Source organism: Panulirus ornatus, chromosome 44 (assembly GCF_036320965.1).
Source record: "Panulirus ornatus isolate Po-2019 chromosome 44, ASM3632096v1, whole genome shotgun sequence".
NCBI classification, from domain to species: Eukaryota; Metazoa; Arthropoda; class Malacostraca; order Decapoda; family Palinuridae; genus Panulirus; species Panulirus ornatus.
Window position 1 is genome coordinate 11,341,702 of NC_092267.1, and position 20,811 is coordinate 11,362,512.

The following is a 20,811-nucleotide window of genomic DNA, read 5'->3' on the forward strand; positions in this document are numbered from 1 at the left end:
ACTCCCAAGACATATCCAAGCCATTCTTCCCCTTTACCCTTGAGCTTCGTTTTACCCAGAGCCAATCATCCTGGTTCCTTTCCTCAAACATGCTACCTATCTCTCCTTTTTTCTCACCTTGGTTACATCCACACACATTTAGACATCCCAATCTGAGCCTTCAAGGAGGATGAGCACTCCCTGCATGACTCCTTCTCATGCCCCCTTTAGTCACCTTCTATGACATGTGGGGAATACGTGGGAAGTATTCTTTCTTAAATACAGTGTTAAATACAATTCGTTAAAAAATCTATTTGCATTATGAACATGTTAGACTTAATGTTAACTTCAAATGAGGATCTTATAGTTTGAGAAAGGCTTAGTACAAATGATCACTCATTAGACTGCTTTCAACATTACTTGTAAAGCTAATCATTACGAAAGTTCTGAAAAAAATACCAGATTTTAAACTCTCAATCTTTAGTGATCTTTGCATTGCTCTTTACAGCTAAAGCTGAAAATAATATAAATGTAGATAACTAAGGTATATACTGTTGGGTAAAGGCACTCTAATGTAGTGCTTCTACATGATTAAACATTCTTTTATTGATACTTTCATGCAACTTCCTGCATTAGTTAGGGAGCACCTAGAACAAACAAAGGTCTCATCCATTCACAGCCATTCTCTAGCTGTCATGTGTAATGCACCAAAACCACAGTTACCTATCCACAACCAGGCCTCGCATACCTTTTTCCATGATTACCCTGAAGGCTTCATGTGCCCTGGTTCAGTTCACAGACAGCCCTGTCAACCCCAGTATGTTCACATTGTTCTAGTTTACTCTATTCCATGTGTGCCTTTCTCCTTCCTGCATGTTCAGGTCCCAGTCACTCAAAGTCTCTTTCAGCCCATCCTTGCTTCTCCAATTTGGTTTTCCTGTTACCTTGTTCCCTACACTTATGACACATATAGCCTTTTTGTCAAATTTATTCATTCCATATACCCAAACCATTTCAGCACACCCTCTTCTGTTCACTCAGCCACACTTTTTTTTTCATTACCACACATCTCTGTTACCATTTCATTAGTTACTCAATCAAACCACCTCACACCACATATTGTCCTCAAACCTTTTATTTCCAACACACTCACCCTCCTTTGCAAAGCCTTATCTATATTCCATGCCTCACATATATATGATATTGCTGAGATAACTATTCCTTCAAACATACCCATTTTCCCTCCTAGATAAATGTCTCTTTCAACATTCTTCAGCCCTCCTAGAACCTTCACCCCCTCCCCTCCCTATGGCTCACTTCCATGGTTCCATTCACTGCCACATCCACAACCAGATATCTAAATTTTTCTTCATTCAAACTCACACCTCAACTACCTCATCCCTCAAACCTGCTGAACCAATAACCTTGCTTTTATTCAAATTTACTTAACTTTCTCCTTTCACACTCTCTTCCAAACCCAATCACTAATTTCTGCAGTTTCTAAACTCAAATCTGCCTCTAGTGTTGTATCATCAGCAAACAGCAACTGACTCACTTCCTAAGCCCTTTCATCCCAACATACTGCATACTTGCCCCTCCCTCCAAGACTTGCATTTATCTCCCTCACCACTCCATCAATATAAAGAACAAGAATAGGGTCTGAAGAACTAATAAGGAATGATGTAAGAAAAAGTGATCAAGTAATGTTCAAGAAAAACAGCTACCTGGGTCAGAGGAGTCCAATTTGACAACCACTGAAGTGCTGGCTCATTATGCAGCTGTTACTAACCCTTGTGATACCCAGGCTGACGATGGGACTATTGCTCTATCCCCATTTCTGCTAGAGCCTTCCTTACAAGTGAGTTTTCTGCACTCTTCTCCACCCTCGAGTGTTGCTGGCACTAACATGACACCTGCACCAGGGATGCTTGGGGATGTTAGTTGTTTCCCTCAGTAACAATAATAGTAATTTGTTTCTTTCATTATCAAGTCCATCAAATCACCATCAAAATGTTCAAAGAAACAATCCAGCTTCTCAGAATTCCAGGTAAAAGAACAAGCACCTGTTTTACTTGAATTCCAGAAGAAATAAATTATATTGGAGTGAAGTTTGCAACATTAGTCTGTGCCCACAAGGAAAAGGGCTGACACAATGTTGCACCACACTGTCACTTCTTTCTGCCACCATCTATCCTCCTGACACTGGGACTGGGATCATCTTCACCCTCAGTGCTGGCAACATCATGCTATTCTTTCTCCTGCCTTTGTTCTACATCTTCATGAAAATTACGCTCACATGATTCGCTGTCACTCTACTCTGAACTGTACAAGCCAAGCATATGCGAGGAGTCCATGCAATATTCAATGTGTTCTTGTGCAGCTCGCATGAGCCAAAATTGTCATACCATACACTTTGGCAATATGATAGTGACTGGCCACACAAGTGGAAAAAATATAGACTAATGTAATGAAATACCCAGTAAATTAGTTCTATTTGATTTTAACAGTGCCTCACACTGACTTTTCAAAAATGAGATACCACATATGGGATACCTAAAGTCAACTCCCTAAGATGGAGCTCCCATTCATGGGATATCAGCAATAAATGGGTTAACAGCAAGCAATTCTTATTTGTATACATCTTGATATTGTCTGAATATTTTCTTTTACAAGTATTATCACTTCACTGTTACACTGCACCCGTTTTCCTTTTTTCTAAGATCACTGTGTATTTATTTATTTTCAGTATTTTTCTATGAGCTATAACTATGTGACTCAAGGTCTGTTTGTGATTATTTTCAGATTTTTTTTTGAGAATGTCTTTATTTGCAGGTGGCAAAGAAGGATATATAGACAGCCAGATGGACAGACTATAATTTAGGGTCACTGGTATTCATACACACCTATGAGATTCAAGGGTAATAGGAATGGGTAGGTACTAAGTTCATGTGGTGTATACAAAAGCTATCAATTTTTCTTGCTAAAAAGCAAACCTTTTACTTTTTTCTTTTCATATGCTATGTTTTAAGCATAGCCTTCCTAACCTCAAAAATCCCATCAATGACGGTGAAATGTAAAATAATGTTACATATCATGAGCTTTAATTAAAGTACGTTCTGGACAATAACACATAATCTGCCTTATCATTTATTCACTTATTATTGATAATGCTATTAAATGACACTTCTATCAAACATAAAACAATAATCAAATTAATGATTCTACGCAAACAGTGTTAAAGACTACAGATGGATTGATAAATGGACAGTAAGCTATATCTATAAACAGTGATGAAAAATAATGTACTGTTCATACCACTTACATTCTTGTAAAAGCAAAATACAATACATCTATTTGCTAAGTGTATATTTAGTGGACTGTATCTGTCTTCAGTTTTATTGGTTAAACAAAGTTAAATGTTGAATGTTGGTTTGTGGCAGGGGTGTGTGATGTGTCCATGGTTGTTTAATTTGTTTATGGATGGGGTTGTTAGGGAGGTGAATGCAAGAGTTTTGGAAAGAGGGGCAAGTATGCAGTCTGTTGTGGATGAAAGAGCTTGGGAAGTGAGTCAGTTGTTGTTCGCTGATGATACAACGCTGGTGGCTGATTCGTGAGAGAAACTGCAGAAGCTGGTGACTGAGTTTGGTAAAGTGTGTGAAAGAAGAAAGCTGAGAGTAAATGTGAGTAAGAGCAAGGTTATTAGGTACAGTAAGGTTGAGGGACAAGTCAATTGGGAGGTAAGTTTGAATGGAGAAAAATTGGAGGAAGTGAAGTGTTTTAGATATCTGGGAGTGGATTTGGCAGCAGATGGAACCATGGAAGTGGAAGTGAGTCATAGGGTGGGGGAGGGGGCAAAAGTTCTGGGAGCAATGAAGAATGTGTGAAAGTTGAGAACATTATCTCGGAAAGCAAAAATGGATATGTTTGAAGGAATAGTGGTTCCAACAATGTTATATGGTTGCGAGGCGTGGGCTATAGACAGAGTTGTGCAGAGGAGGGTGGATGTGCTTGAAATGAGATGTTTAAGGACAATATGTGGTGTGAGGTGGTTTGATCAAGTAAGTAATAATAGGGTAAGAGAGATGTGTGGTTGAGAGAGCAGAAGAGGGTGTTTTGAAATGGTTTGGTCACATGGAGAGAATGAGTGAGGAAAGATTGACCAAGAGGATATATGTGTCAGAGGTGGAGGGAACAAAGAGAAGTGGGAGACCATTGGAGGTGGAAAGATGGATTGAAAAAGATTTTGAGTGATCAGGGCCTGAACATGCAGGATGGTGAAAGGCATGCAAGGAATAGAGTGAATTGGAACAATGTGGTATACCAGGGTCAACGTGCTGTCAATGGATTGAACCAGGGCATGTGAAGTGTCTGGGGTAAACCATGGAAAGTTCTGTGGGGCCTGGCTGAGGAAAGGGAGCAGTGGTTTCGGTGCATTATTACATGACAGCTAGAGACAGTGTGAACGAATGTGGCCTTTGTTGTCTTTTCCTAGCGCTACCTCGCACACATGCGGGGGAAAGGGGATGTTATTTCATGTAAGGCGGGGTGGTGATGGGAATGAATAAAGGCAGACAGTATGAATTACGTACATGTGTATATATGTATATGTCTGTGTGTGTATATATATGTATACATTGAGATGTATAGGTATGTATATGTGCATGTGGACGTGTATGTATATACATGTGTATGTGGGTGGGTTGGGCCATTTTTTTATGTTTCCATGTGCTACCTCGCTAACATGGGAGACAGTGACAAAGGAAAATAAATAAATAAAATAGATAATACCAAGTTACACATGGAAACTTCATATTTACCTCACACTCTGCAATATTTAACCCTCTGAAAGTAGCATAATTTTACAAACATCTCTCATTATGGCCAGCAGTCCATACAGTATATCATTTGTATCATAAAATTAAGCCAAGTAAATCCTTCCTCCACAAAATTATTTTTCCTTCTCTGATGCACATAATACAAACGATGAAAAGTCAACTATCACCAGCACCACAAAACTTTGTTGCTCCTTTCATCCTGCAAGCAGATAATGTCATTAGTAAGAAGCAAACAAGTGGATAGTAATGAACTGCACAAACAACCAACAGCAATAGTAACCTTTACTTGCTATCAATTCATAATTAATGAGCATATATTACTAATATCTTTTGAAGTTCTGCAAGGAAAATGCAACATTAGCAAAAGTGTAGTACATACTAAATTTGGAAAAATACAATGGACTGAAGCAGGGCATGTGAAACATCTGGGGTAAACCATGGAAAGGTCTGTGGGGTCTGGATGTGGATAGAGAATTGTGGTTTCAGTGTATTACACATTACAGCAAGAGACTGAGTGTTAACAAGTGAGGCCTTTTTTTGTCTGTTTTTCTGGCACTACACGCTGATACATGGGGTGGTGAGTATGAACATGTACATGTGAATATATGTATATGGCTTAAGAGTAAATGTGAATAAGAGCAAGGTTATTAGGTACAGTAGGGTTGAGGGTCAAGTCAATTGGGAGGTGAGTTTGAATGGTGAAAAACTGGAGGAAGTGAAGTGTTTTAGATATCTGGGAGTGGATCTGTCAGCGGATGGAACCATGGAAGCGGAAGTGGATCATAGGGTGGGGGAGGGGGCGAAAATTTTGGGAGCCTTGAAAAATGTGTGGAAGTCGAGAACATTATCCCGGAAAGCAAAAATGGGTATGTTTGAAGGAATAGTAGTTCCAACAATGTTGTATGGTTGCGAGGCGTGGGCTATGGATAGAGTTGTGCGCAGGAGGATGGATGTGCTGGAAATGAGATGTTTGAGGACAATGTGTGGTGTGAGGTGGTTTGATCGAGTAAGTAACGTAAGGGTAAGAGAGATGTGTGGAAATAAAAAGAGCGTGGTTGAGAGAGCAGAAGAGGGTGTTTTGAAATGGTTTGGGCACATGGAGAGAATGAGTGAGGAAAGATTGACCAAGAGGATATATGTGTCGGAGGTGGAGGGAACGAGGAGAAGAGGGAGACCAAATTGGAGGTGGAAAGATGGAGTGAAAAGGATTTTGTGTGATCGGGGCCTGAACATGCAGGAGGGTGAAAGGAGGGCAAGGAATGGAGTGAATTGGAGCGATGTGGTATACAGGGGTTGACGTGCTGTCAGTGGATTGAATCAAGGCATGTGAAGCGTCCGGGGTAAACCATGGAAAGCTGTGTAGGTATGTATATTTCCGTGTGTGGACGTGTGTATGTACATGTTTATGGGGGGGGTTGGGCCATTTCTTTCATCTGTTTCCTTGCGCTACCTCGCAAACGCGGGAGACAGCGACAAAGTATAAAAAAAAAAAAAAAAAAAATATATATATATATATATATATATATATATATATATATATATATATATATATATATATGTATATATATATATATTTTATTTATTTATTTTGCTTTGTCGCTGTCTCCTGCGTTTGCAAGGTAGCACAAGGAAACAGACGAAAGAAATGGCCCAACCCACCCCCATACACAATGTATATACATACACGTCCACACACGCAAATATACACACCTATACATCTCAATGTACACATATATATACACACACAGACACATACATATAAACCCATGCACACAATTCACACTGTCTGCCTTTATTCATTCCCATCGCCACCTCGCCACACATGGAATACCATCCCCCTCCCCCCTCATGTGTGCGAGGTAGCACTAGGAAAAGACAACAAAGGCCCCATTTGTTCACACTCAGTCTCTAGCTGTCATGCAATAATGCCCGAAACCACAGCTCCCTTTCCACATCCAGGCCCCACACAACTTTCCATGGTTTACCCCAGACGCTTCACATGCCCTGATTCAATCCACTGACAGCACGTCAACCCCGGTATACCACATCGATCCAATTCACTCTATTCCTTGCCCTTCTTTCACCCTCCTGCATGTTCAGGCCCCGATCACACAAAATCTTTTTCACTCCATCTTTCCACCTCCAATTTGGTCTCCCACTTCTCGTTCCCTCCACCTCCGACACATATATCCTCTTGGTCAATCTTTCCTCATTCTCTCCATGTGCCCAAACCATTTCAAAACACCCTCTTCTGCTCTCTCAACCATGCTCTTTTTATTTCCACACATCTCTCTTACCCTTACATTACTTACTCGATCAAACCACCTCACACCACATACTGTCCTCAAACATCTCATTTCCAGCACATCCACCCTCCTCCGCACAACTCCATCCATAGCCCACGCCTCGCACCCAAACAACATTGTTGGAACCACTATTCCTTCAAACATACCCATTTTTGCTTTCGGAGATAATGTTCTCGACTTCCAAACATTCTTCAAGGCTCCCAGAATTTTCGCCCCCTCCCCCACCCTATGATTCACTTCCGCTTCCATGGTTCCATCCACTGCCAGATCCACTCCCAGATATCTAAAACACTTTACTTCCTCCTGTTTTTCTCCATTCAAACATACCTCCCAATTGACTTGACCCTCAACCCTACTGTACCTAATAACCTTGCTCTTATTCACATTTACTCTTAACTTTCTTCTTTCACACACTTTACCAAGCTCAGTCACCAGCTTCTGCAGTTTCTCACATGAATCAGCCACCAGCGCTGTATCATCAGCGAACAACAGCTTACTCACTTCCCAAGCTCTCTCATCCACAACAGAGTGCATACTTGCCCCTCTTTCCAAAACTCTTACATTCACCTCCCTAACAACCCCATCCATAAACGAATTAAACAACCATGGAGACATATATATGTGTGGATCAGGTGTTTGCTTTGAAGAATGTATGTGAGAAATACTTAGAAAAGCAAATGGATTTGTATGTAGCATTTATGGATCTGGAGAAGGCATATGATAGAGTTGACAGAGATGCTCTGTGGAAGGTACTAAGAATATATGGTGTGGGAGGCAAGTTGTTAGAAGCAGTGAAAAGTTTTTATCAAGGATGTAAGGCATGTGTACGTGTAGGAAGAGAGGAAAGTGATTGGTTCTCAGTGAATGTAGGTTTGCGGCAGGGGTGTGTGATGTCTCCATGGTTGTTTAATTTGTTTATGGATGGGGTTGTTAGGGTGGTGAATGCAAGAGTTTTGGAAAGAGGGGCAAGTATGCAGTCTGTTGGGGATGAGAGAGCTTGGGAAATGAGTCAGTTGTTGTTCGCAGATGATACAGCGCTGGTGGCTGATTCATGTGAGAAACTGCAGAAGCTGGTGACTGAGCTTGGTAAAGTGTGTGAAAGAAGAAAGTTAAGAGTAAATGTGAATAAGAGCAAGGTTATTAGGCAGAGTAGGGTTGAGGGTCAAGTCAATTGGGAGGTAAGTTTGAATGGAGAAATACTGGAGGGAGTAAATTGTTTTAGATATCTGGGAGTGGATCTGGCAGCGGATGGAACCATGGAAGCGGAAGTAAATCATATGGTGGGGGAGGGGCCAAAAATCCAGGGAGCCTTGAAGAATGTGTGGAAGTCGAGAACATTATCTCGGAAAGCAAAAATGGGTATGTTTGAAGGTATAGTGGTTTCAACAATGTTGTATGGTTGCGAGGCGTGGGCTATGGATAGAGTTGTGCGCAGAACGGTGGATGTGCCGGAAATGAGATGTTTGAGGACAATAAGCGGTGTGAGGTGGTTTGATCGAGTAAGTAATGTAAGGGTAAGAGAGATGTGTGGAAATAAAAAGAGCGTGGTTGAGAGAGCAGAAGAGGGTGTTTTGAAATGGTTTGGGCACATGGAGAGAATGAGTGAGGAAAGATTGACCAAGAGGATATATGTGTCAGAGGTGGAGGGAACGAGGAGAAGTGGGAGACTAAATTGGAGGCGGAAAGATGGAGTGAAAAAGATTTTGAGTGATCGGGGCCTGAACATGCAGGAAGGTGAAAGGCAGGCAAGGAATAGAGTGAATTGGATCGATGTGGTATACCGGGGTCGACGAGTTGTCAATGGATTGAATCAAGGCATGTGAAGCGTCTAGGGTAAACCATGGAAAGTTCTGTGGGGCCTGGATATGAAAAGGGAGCTGTGGTTTCAGGCATTTTTGCATGACAGCTGGAGACTGAGTGTGAGCGAATGGGGCCTTTGTTGTCTTTTCCTGGCGCTGCCTCGTGCACATGAGGGGGATGTTATTCCGTGTGTGGCGGGGTGGCGATGGGGGTGAGTAGGGGCAGACAGTGTGAATTGTGTGCATGTGTGTATATGTACGTTGGGATGTGTGGGTGTGTATGTTTGCGTGTGTGGACGTGTATGTGTGTGGGGGTGGGTTGGGCCATTTCTTTCGTCCGTTTCCTTGCAGACGCAGGAGACAGCAACAAAGCAAAATAATTTTTTTTAATTTTCCAAAAGAAGGAACAGAGAAGGGGGCCAGGTGAGGATATTCCCTCAATGGCCCAGTCCTCTGTTCTTAACGCTACCTCGCTGACGCGGGAAATGGCGAATAGTTTGAAAAAAAAAAAAAAAATATATATATATATATATATATATATATATATATATATATATATATATATATATATATATATATATTTGCCCTCTTTTTCACCTCTTGCACCTTTCTCTTGACCTCCTGCCTCTTTCTTTTATACCTCTCCCACTCATTTGCATTTTTTCCCTGCAAAAATCGTTCAAATGCCTCTCTCTTCTCTTTCACTAATAATCTTACTTCTTCATTCCACCACTCACTACCTTTTCTAATCTGCCCACCTCCCACCCTTCTCATGCCACAAGCATCTTTTGCACAAGCCATCACTGCTTCCCTAAATATATCCCATTCCTCCCCCACTCCCCTTACCTCCTTTGTTCTCACCTTTTTCCATTCTGTACTCAGTCTCTCCTGGTACTTCCTCACACAAGTCTCCTTCCCAAGCTCACTTACTCTCACCACTCTCTTCACCCAACATTCTCTCTTCTTTTCTGAAAACCACCACAAATCTTCACCTTCACTTCCACAAGATAATGATCAGACATCCCTCCAGTTGCACCTCTCAGCACATTAACATCCAAAAGTCTCTCTTTCGTGCGTCTATCAATTAACACATAATCCAATAACGCTCTCTGGCCATCTCTGCTACTTACATATGTATACTTATGTATATCTCGCTTTTTAAACCAGGTATTCCCAATCACCAGTCCTTTTTCAGCACATAAATCTACAAGCTCTTCACCATTTCCATTTACAACACTGAACACTCCATGTATACCAATTATTCCCTCAACTGCCACATTACTCACCTTTGCATTCAAATAAGACTTGGGGTGAGAGAGTATCATTAAATTTCAGGGAGAATAAAAAGATGTTCTGGAAGGAGGTAAATAAAGTGCGTAAGACAAGGGAGCAAATGGGAACTTCAGTGAAGGGGGCAAATGGGGAGGTGATAACTAGTGGTGATGTGAGAAGGAGATGGAGTGAGTATTTTGAAGGTTTGTTGAATGTGTTTGATGATAGAGTGGCAGATGTGGGGTGTCTTGGTCGAGGTAGTGTGCAAAGTGAGAGGGTTAGGGAAAATGATTTGGTAAATAGAGAAGAGGTAGTGAAAGCTTTACGGAAGATGAAAGCCGGCAAAGGAGCAGGTGTGGATGGTATTGCAGTGGAATTTATTAAAAAGGGGTGACTGTGTTGTTGACTGGTTGGTAAGGTTATTTAATGTATGTATGATTCATGGCGAGGTGCCTGAGGATTGGCGGAATGCTTGCATAGTGCCATTGTACAAAGGCAAAGGGGATAAGAGTGAGTGCTCAAATTACAGAGGTATAAGTTTGTTGAGTATTCTTGGTAAATTATATGGGAGGGTATTGATTGAGAGGGTGAAGGCATGTACAGAGCATCAGACTGGGGAAGAGCAGTGTGGTTTCAGAAGTGGTAGAGGATGTGTGGATCAGGTGTTTGCTTTGACGAATGTATGCGAGAAATAATTCGAAAAACAAATAGATCTGTATGTAGCATTTATGGATCTGGAGAAGGCATATGATAGAGTTGATAGAGATGCTCTGTGGAAGGTTTTAAGAATATATGGTGTGGGAGGCAAGTTGTTAGAAGCAGTGAAAAATTTTATCGAGGATGTAAGGCATGTGTAGGTGTAGGAAGAGAGGAAAGTGATTGGTTCTCAGTGAATGTAGGTTTGCGGCAGGGGTGTGTGATGTCTCCATGGTTGTTTAATTTGTTTATGGGTGGGGTTGTTAGGGAGGTGAATGCAAGAGTTTTGGAAAGAGGGGCAAGTATGCAGTCTGTTGTGGATGAGAGAGCTTGGGAAGTGAGTCAGTTGTTGTTTGCTGATGATACAGCGCTGGTGGCTGATTCATGTAAGAAACTGCAGAAGCTGGTGACTGAGTTTGGTAAAGTGTGTGAAAGAAGAAAGTTAAGAGTGAATGTGAATAAGAGCAAGGTTATTAGGTACAGTAGGGTTGAGGGTCAAGTCAACTGGGAGGTAAGTTTGAATGGAGAAAAGCTGGAGGAAGTGAAGTGTTTTAGATATCTGGGAGTGGATCTGGCAGCGGATGGAACCATGGAAGCGGAAGTGAATCATAGGGTGGGGGAGGGGGCGAAAATTCTGGGAGCCTTGAAGAATGTTTGGAAGTCGAGAACATTATCTCGGAAAGCAAAAATGGGTATGTTTGAAGGAATAGTGGTTCCAACAATGTTGTATGGTTGCGAGGCGTGGGCTATGGATAGAGCTGTGCGCAGGAGGGTGGGTATGCTGGAAATGAGATGTTTGAGGACAATATGTGGTGTGAGGTGCTTTGATCGAGTAAGTAATGTAAGGGTGAGAGAGATGTGTGGAAATAAAAAGAGTGTGGTTGAGAGAGCAGAAGAGGGTGTTTGAAATGGTTTGGGCACATGGAGAGAATGAGTGGTGAAAGATTGACCAAGAGGATATATGTGTCAGAGGTGGAGGGAATGAGGAGAAGTGGGAGACCAAATTGGAGGTGGAAGGATGGAGTGAGAAAGATTTTGAGTGATCGGGGCCTGAACATGCAGGAGGGTGAAAGGCGTGCAAGGAGTAGGGTGAATTGGAACAATGTGGTATACCGGGGTCGACGTGCTGTCAATGGATTGAACCAGGGCATGTGAAGCGTCTGGGGTAAACCATGCAAAGTGTGTGGGGCCTGGATGTGGAAAGGGAGCTGTGGTTTCAGTGCATTATTACACGACAGCTAGAGACTGAGTGTGAACGAATGGGGCCTTTGGTGTTTTTCCTAGCGCTATCTCTCACACATGAGGGGGGAGGGGGTTGTTATTCCATGTGTGGTGAGGTGGCGATGGGAACAAATAAAGGTAGACTATGAATTATGTACATGTGTATATATGTATATGTCTGTGTGTGTATATATATGTGTACATTGAGATGTATAGGTATGTATATTGTGCATCTGTGGACATGTATGTATATACATGTGTATGTGGGTGGGTTGGGCCATTCTTTCGTCTGTTTCCTTGCACTACCTCGCTAACACGGGAGACAGCAACAAAGCAAAAAAAAAATATATATATATATATATATATATATATATATATATATATATATATTTCCCTGGGGATAGGGGAGAAAGAATACTTCCCATGTATTCCCTGCGTGTTGTAGAAGGCGAATAAAAGGGGAGGTAGCGGGGGGCTGGAAATCCTCCCCTCTCGTTTTTTTTAATTTTCCAAAAGAAGGAACAGAGAGTTGGGCCAGGTGGGGGTATTCCCTCAAAGGCCCAGTCCTCTGTTCTTAACGCTACCTCGCTAATGCGGGAAATGGCGAATAGTTTGAAAGAAAGAAAGAAAGATATATATATATATATTTTTATTTATTTATATATTTTGCTTTGTCGCTGTCTCCCGCGTTTGCGAGGTAGCGCAAGGAAACGGACAAAAGAAATGGCCCAACCCACCCCCATACATATGTATATACACACACGTCCACACACGCAAATATACATACCTATACATCTCAATGTACACATATATATACACATACAGACACATACATATATACCCATGCACACAATTCACACTGTCTGCCTTTATTCATTCCCATCGCCACCTCGCCACACATGGAATACCATCCCCCTCCCCCCTCATGTGTGCGGGGTAGCGCTAGGAAAAGACAACAAAGGCCTCATTCGTTCACACTCAGTCTCTAGCTGCCATGCAATAATGCCTGAAACCACAGCTCCCTTTCCACATCCAGGCCCCACACAGCTTTCCATGGTTTACCCCAGACGCTTCACATGCCCTGATTCAATCCACTGACAACACATCAACCCCGGTATACCACATCGATCCAATTCACTCTATTCCTTGCCCGCCTTTCACCCTCCTGCATGTTCAGGCCCCGATCACTCAAAATCTTTTTCACTCCATCTTTCCACCTCCAATTTGGTCTCCCACTTCTCCTCGTTCCCTCCACCTCCAACACATATATCCTCCTGGTCAATCTTTCCTCACTCATTCTCTCTTTGTGCCCAAACCATTTCAAAACACCCTCTTCTGCTCTCTCAACCACGCTCTTTTTTTTTCCACACATCTCTCTTACCCTTACATTACTTACTCGATCAAACCACCTCACACCACACATTGTCCTCAAACATCTCATTTCCAGCACATCCACCCTCCTGCGCACAACTCTATCCATAGCCCACGCCTCGCAACCATACAACATTGTTGGAACCACTATTCCTTCAAAAATACCCATTTTTGCTTTCCGAGATAATGTTCTCGACTTCCAAACATTCTTCAAGGCTCCCAGGATTTTCGCCCCCTCCCCCACCCTATGATTCACTTCCACTTCCATGGTTCCATCCGCTGCCAGATCCACTCCTAGATATCTAAAACACTTTACTTCCTCCAGTTTTTCTCCATTCAAACTTACCTCCCAATTGATTTGACCCTCAACCCTACTGTACCTAATAACCTTGCTCTTATTCACATTTACTCTTAACTTTCTTCTTTCACACACTTTACCAAACTCAGTCACCAGCTTCTGCAGTTTCTCACATGAATCAGCCACCAGCGTTGTATCATCAGCGAACAACAACTGACTCACTTCCCAAGCTCTCTCATCCACAACAGACTTCATTTTTGCCCTCTTTCCAAAACTCTTGCATTCACCTCCCTAACAACCCCATCCATAAACAAATTAAACAACCATGGAGACATCACACACCCCTGCCGCAAACCTACCTTCACTGAGAACCAATCACTTTCCTCTCTTCCTACACGTACACATGCCTTACATCCTCGATAAAAACTTTTCACTCAAAATATTTTTTAACTCCTTCCATCTCCAATTTGGTTTCCTCATTCTCCTTGTTCCCTCCACTTTTGACACATATATCCTCTTTGTAAACCTTTCCTCACTCATTCTCTTCATATATTCAAACCATTTCAGCATATCCTCTTCTGCTCTGTCAACCACACTCTTTTATTACCACACAACTCTCTTACCCTTTCATTACTTACTCTATCAAACAGCCTCACACCACATATTGTCCTCACAAATTTAATTTCCAACAAACCACCCTCCTGCACACAACCATCCACTCCAGCCACCTAACCACATTTTATCTTACAGAAGGCTTTCAACACCTCTTCACCAAACCACCCTCCATGACTCTCTCACTTTGCATACCACCCTGACCAAAACACCTTGTAACTGCCACTTTATCATCAAACATATTTAATAATCATTTAAAATATTCATTCTATCTCCCCTCACTACCTGTTACCACTTCCTCTTTAGCTTCCTTCTACAATGTTCCCATGTGTTCTCCTGTCTTCACACATTATCTAACTCCTTCCAAAACACCTTTTTATCTTCCCTAAACTTTACTGATACATGCTCACCCCAAATCTCATTTGCCACCTTTTCCCACCCCTGCAGCTTCCTCTTGACCTCCTGCCACTTTCTCTAATACATCTCCCAATCATTTGCACTCCTTCCCTGTAAGTACCACCCAAACACATCTCTTTTATCTTTCACTTGCAGCTTGACTTCTTCATCCCTCCACTCACTACCCTTTCTAATCTGTCTACCCCCACCTTTTGCATGTCACATGAATCTCTCACACATAACATCACTGCTTCCCTAAATACTGCCCATTCCTCACTCACTCCTCTCGCTTCATTTATTTTCACTTTTTGCCATTATACACTCAATCTCTCCTGCTATTTCTTCACAGAAGTTTCCTTTCCAAGCTCACTTGCTTGCTTACCACTCTCTTCTCCCCAATATTTTTTCCTCTTTTTTGAAAACCTCTACAATTCTTTAACCTTGCCTCCAGAAGACAGTGATCAGACATGCCACTAGCTGCCCCTCTCAGCACATTTACATCCAAAAGTCTCTCTTTTACATGCCTATCAATTAATACGTAATCTAATAATGCCCACTGACCATTTCTCCTAGTCAGATAAGTATACTTGTGTATATTCTTTCTAAATGAGGTATTCCCATTCACCAGTCTTTTTTCAGCAAACTCCACAAGCAATTCATCATCTCCATTCGTAACAATGAATATCCCAGTCTTCCCACTTACCCTTGAGCTTTGTTTTCCTCAAACATACTACCTCCTCTTTCTTCTCATCTTGGTTACATCCACACACATTTAGACCCCAGCCTGAGACTCTGATAAGGATGAGCACTCCCTACCAGGCTCCTGTTTTCTCTTCTAGAAATTGAAATACAAAAAGGGGAGGGATTCCAGCCCCCACACTCCCATTGAGGGCCCTCTAGTTGCCTTCTATGACACGCAGGGAATACGGAGGTAGAATTCTTTCGCCCCTATACAAACTATTTATTATACTTGATCGCCATTTCCTGCATCAGGAAACAGATGAAGAACAACTCATCCACACATATACACATTTTTATTTATTTATTTTATTTTGCTTTGTCGCTGTCTCCCGCGTTAGCGCAAGGAAAGAGACGAAAGAATGGCCCAACCCCCCCACATACACATGTATATACATGCACGTCCACACACGCAAATATACATACCTATACATCTCAATGTACACATATATATACACACACAGACATATACATATATACACATGTACATAATTCATACTGTCTGCCTTTACTTGTTCCCATCGCCACCTCGCCACACATGGAATAACAACGCCCTCCCCACTCATGTGTGCGAGGTAGCGCTAGGAAAGACACCAAAGGCCCCATTCGTTCACACAGTCTGTAGCTGTCATGTAATAATAATCCGAAACCACAGCTCCCTTTCCACATCCAGGCCCCACACCCTTTCCATGGTTTACCCCAGACGCTTCACATGCCCTGGTTCAATCCATTGACAGCACGTCGACCCCAGTATACCACATCGTTCCAATTCACTCTATTCCTTGCACGCCTTTCACCCTCCTGCATGTTCAGGCCCCGATCACTCAAAATCGTTTTCACTCCATCTTTCCACCTCCAATTTGGTCTCCCACTTCTCCTCATTCCCTCCACCTCTGACACATTATCCTCTTGGTCAATCTTTCCCCACTCATTCTCTCCATGTGACCAAACCATTTCAAAACACCCTCTTCTGCTCTCTCAACCACACTTTTTATTTCCACACATCTCTCTCACCCTTACATTACTTACTCGATCAAACCACCTCACACCACATATTGTCCTCAAACATCTCATTTCCAGCACATCCACCCTCCTGTGCACAACTCTATCCATAGCCCACGCCTCGCAACCATACAACATTGTTGGAACCACTATTCCTTCAAACATACCCATTTTTGCTTTCCGAGATAATGTTCTCGACTTTCAAAAATTCTTCAAGGCTCCCAGAATTTTCGCCCCCTCCCCCACCCTATGATTCACTTCCACTTCCATGGTTCCATCCACTGCCAGATCCACTCCCAGATATCTAAAACACTTTACGTCCTCCAGTTTTTCTCCATTCAAACTTACCTCCCAATTGACTTGACCCTCAACCCTACTGTACCTAATAACCTTGCTCTTAATTACATTTACTCTTAACTTTCTTCTTTCACACACTTTACCAAACTCAGTCACCAGCTTCTGCAGTTTCTTACATGAATCAGCCACCAGCGCTGTATCATCAGTGAACAACAACTGACTCACTTCCCAAGCTCTCTCATCCACAACAGACTGCATACTTGCCCCTCTTTCCAAAACTCTTGCATTCACCTCCCTAACAACCCCATCCATAAACTAATTAAACAACCATGGAGACATCACACACCCCTGCCGCAAACCAACATTCACTGAGAACCAATCACTTTCCTCTCTTCCTACACGTACACATGCCTTACATCCTCGATAAAAACTTTTCACTGCTTCTAACAACTTGCCTCCCACACCATATATTCTTAAAACCTTCCACAGAGCATCTCTATCAACTCTATCATATGCCTTCTCCAGATCCATAAATGCTACATACAAATCCATTTGCTTTTCTAAGTATTTCTCACATACATTCTTCAAAGCAAACACCTGATCCACACATCCTCTACCACTTCTGAAACCACACTGCTCTTCCCCAATCTGATGCTCTGTACACGCCTTCACCCTCTCAATCAATACCCTCCCATATAATTTACCAGGAATACTCAACAAACTTATACCTCTGTAATTTGAGCACTCACTCTTATCCCCTTTGCCTTTGTACAATGGCACTATACAAGCATTCCGCCAATCCTCAGGCACCTCACCATGAATCATACATACATTAAATAACCTTACCAATCAGTCAACAATACAGTCACCCCCTTTTTTAATCAATTCCACTGCAATACCATCCAAACCTGCTGCCTTGCCGGCTTTCATCTTCCGTAAAGCTTTTACTACCTTTTCTCTATTTACCAAATCATTTTCCCTAACCCTCTCACTTTGCACACCACCTCGACCAAAACACCCTATATCTGCCACTCTATCATCAAACACATTCAACAAACCTTCAAAATACTCACTCCATCTCCTTCTCACATCACCACTACTTGTTATCACCTCCCCATTAGCCCCCTTCACTGAAGTTCCCATTTGCTCCCTTGTCTTATGCACTTTATTTACCTCTTTCCAAAACATCTTTTTATTCTCCCTGAAATTTAATGATACTCTCTCACCCTAACTCTCATTTGCCCTCTTTTTCACCTCTTGCACCTTTCTCTTGACCTCCTGCCTCTTTCTTTTATACCTCTCCCACTCATTTGCATTTTTTCCCTGCAAAAATCGTTCAAATGCCTCTCTCTTCTCTTTCACTAATAATCTTACTTCTTCATTCCACCACACTACCTTTTCTAATCAACCCACCTCCCACGCTTCTCATGCCACAAGCATCTTTTGCGCAAGCCATCACTTCTTCCCTAAATACATCCCATTCCTCCCCCACTCCCCTTACCTCCTTTGTTCTCACCTTTTTCCATTCTGTACTCAGTCTCTCCTGGTACTTCCTCACACAAGTCTCCTTCCCAAACTCACTTACTCTCACCACTCTCTTCACTCCAACATTCTCTCTTCTTTTCTGAAAACCCCCACAAATCTTAACCTTCGCCTCCACAAGATAATGATCAGACATCCCTCCAGTTGCACCTCTCAGCACATTAACATCCATTAACATATGTACATACATGTACATATTATTATTTACTTATGTACTATACTTGATCACCGTTTCCCCCATCAGCAAGGTAGCACCAGAAAACAAGATGAAAAATGGCCCATCCACTCATTTATTTAATATTTATTTATTATACTTTGTCGCTGTTTCCCGCATTAGCGGGGTAGCGCAAGGAAACAGACGAAAGAATGGCCCAACCCACTCACATACACATATATATACATACACGTCCACACACACGCATATACATACCTATACATCTCAACTTATATATACACACAAAGACATATATATACATACATACACATGTACATAATTCGTAGTCTGCTTTTATTCATTCCCGTCGCCACCCCGCCACACATGAAATAACAACCCCCTCCCCCCGCATGCGTACGAGGTAGCGCTAGGAAAAGACAACAAAGGCCACACTCGTTCACACTCAGTCTCTAGCTGTCATGTATAATGCACCAAAACCACAGCTCCCTTTCTACATCCAGGCCCCACAAAACTTTCCATGGTTTACCCCAGACGCTTCACATGCCCTGATTCAATCCAGTGACAGCACATTGACCCTGGTTACCACATCGTTCCAATTCACTCTATTCCTTGCACGCCTTTCACCCTCCTGCATGTTCAGGCCCCGATCACTCAATATCTTTTTCACTCCATCTTTCCACCTCCAATTTGGTCTCCCACTTCTCCTCGTTCCCTCCACCTCTGACACATAAATCCTCTTGGTCAATCTTTCCTCACTCATTCTTTCCATGTGACCAAACCATTTCAAAATACCCTCTTCTGCTCTCTCAACCACACACTTTTTATTACCACACATCTCTCTTACCTTTTCATTACTAACTTGATCAAACCACCACACACCACATATTGACCTCAAACATCTCATTTCCAAAACATCCACCCTCCTCCACACAACTCTATCTACAGCCCATGCTTCACAACCATATAACATTGTTGGAACCACTATTTCTTCAAACATAACCATTTTTGCTTTCCAAGATAATGTTCTCGACTTCCACACATTTTTCAATGCTCCCAGAACTTTCGCCCCTTCCCCCAACCTATGATTCACTTCCGCTTCCATGGTTCCATCCACTGCCAATATCTAAAACACTTCACTTCCTCCACTTTTTCTCCATTCAAACTTACCTCCCAATTGACTTGACCCTCAACCCTACTGTACTGTAAATTCACATTTACTCTCAACTTTCTTCTTTCACACACTTAACCAAACTCAGTCACCAGCTTCTGCAGTTTCTCACACAAATCAGCCACCAGCGCTGTATCATTAGCAAACAACAACTGACTCGCTTCCCAAGCAATCTCATCCACAACAGACTGCATACTTGCCCCTCTTTCCAAAACTCTTGCATTCACCTCCCTAACAACCCCCTCCATAAACAAATTAAACAACCATGGAGACATCATGCACCCCTGCCGCAAACCAACATTCACTGAGAACCAATCACTTTCCTCTCTTCCTACTCGTACACATGCCTTGCATCCTCGATAAACACTTTTCACTGCTTCTAACAACTTGCCTCCCACACCATATATTCTTAATACCTTCCACAGAGCATCTCTATCAACTCTATCATATGCCTTCTCCAGATCTGTAAATGCTACATACAAATCCATTTGCTTTTCTAAGTATTTCTCTCACACGTTCTTCAAAGCAAACACCTGATCCACACATCCTCTACCACTTCTGAAACCACACTGCTCTTCCCCAATCTGATGCTCTGTACATGCCTTCACCCTCTCAATCAATACCCTTTCATATAATTTCCCAGGAATACTCAACAAACTTATACCTCTGTAATTTGAGCACTCACTTTTATCCCCTTTGCCTTTGTACAATGGCACTATGCAAGCATTCCGCCAATACTCAGGCACCTCACCATGAGTCATACATACATTAAATAGCCTTACCAACCAGTCAACAATAGTCACCCCCTTTTTTAATAAATTCCACTGCAATACCATCCAAACCCGTCGCATTGCCGGCTTTCAATTCCACAAAGCTTTTACTACCTCTTCTCTGTTTACCAAATAATTCTCCCCAACCTTCTCACTTTACACACCACCTCGACCAAAACACCCTAAATCTGCCACTCTATCGTCAAACACATTCAACAAACCTTCAAAATACTCACTCCATCTCCTCACATCACCACTACTTGTTATCACCTCCCCATTAGCCCCCTTCACTGATATTCCCATTTGTTACATTGTCTTACGCACTTTATTTACC

General features: G+C 42.2%; 2 protein-coding genes across 13 annotated transcripts in view; one reads left to right on the forward strand and one right to left on the reverse strand.

Annotated features, from left to right (window-relative positions):
• Window positions 1-20,811, forward strand: part of LOC139762739 (transmembrane protein 129) — a 209,300-nt gene that overhangs the window by 54,596 nt on the left and 133,893 nt on the right. The gene's annotated exons all lie outside the window — the stretch shown is intronic.
• Window positions 3,114-20,811, reverse strand: part of LOC139762741 (26S proteasome non-ATPase regulatory subunit 9) — a 161,338-nt gene continuing 143,640 nt past the window's right edge. For all 9 annotated transcript variants that reach the window (XM_071687832.1, XM_071687835.1, XM_071687828.1 and 6 more), the window contains exon 7: window positions 3,114-5,013. In XM_071687832.1, the coding sequence (XP_071543933.1) occupies window positions 5,009-5,013 (5 nt within the window). In that variant the 3' untranslated portion in view covers window positions 3,114-5,008. The remainder of the gene's footprint in view (window positions 5,014-20,811) is intronic.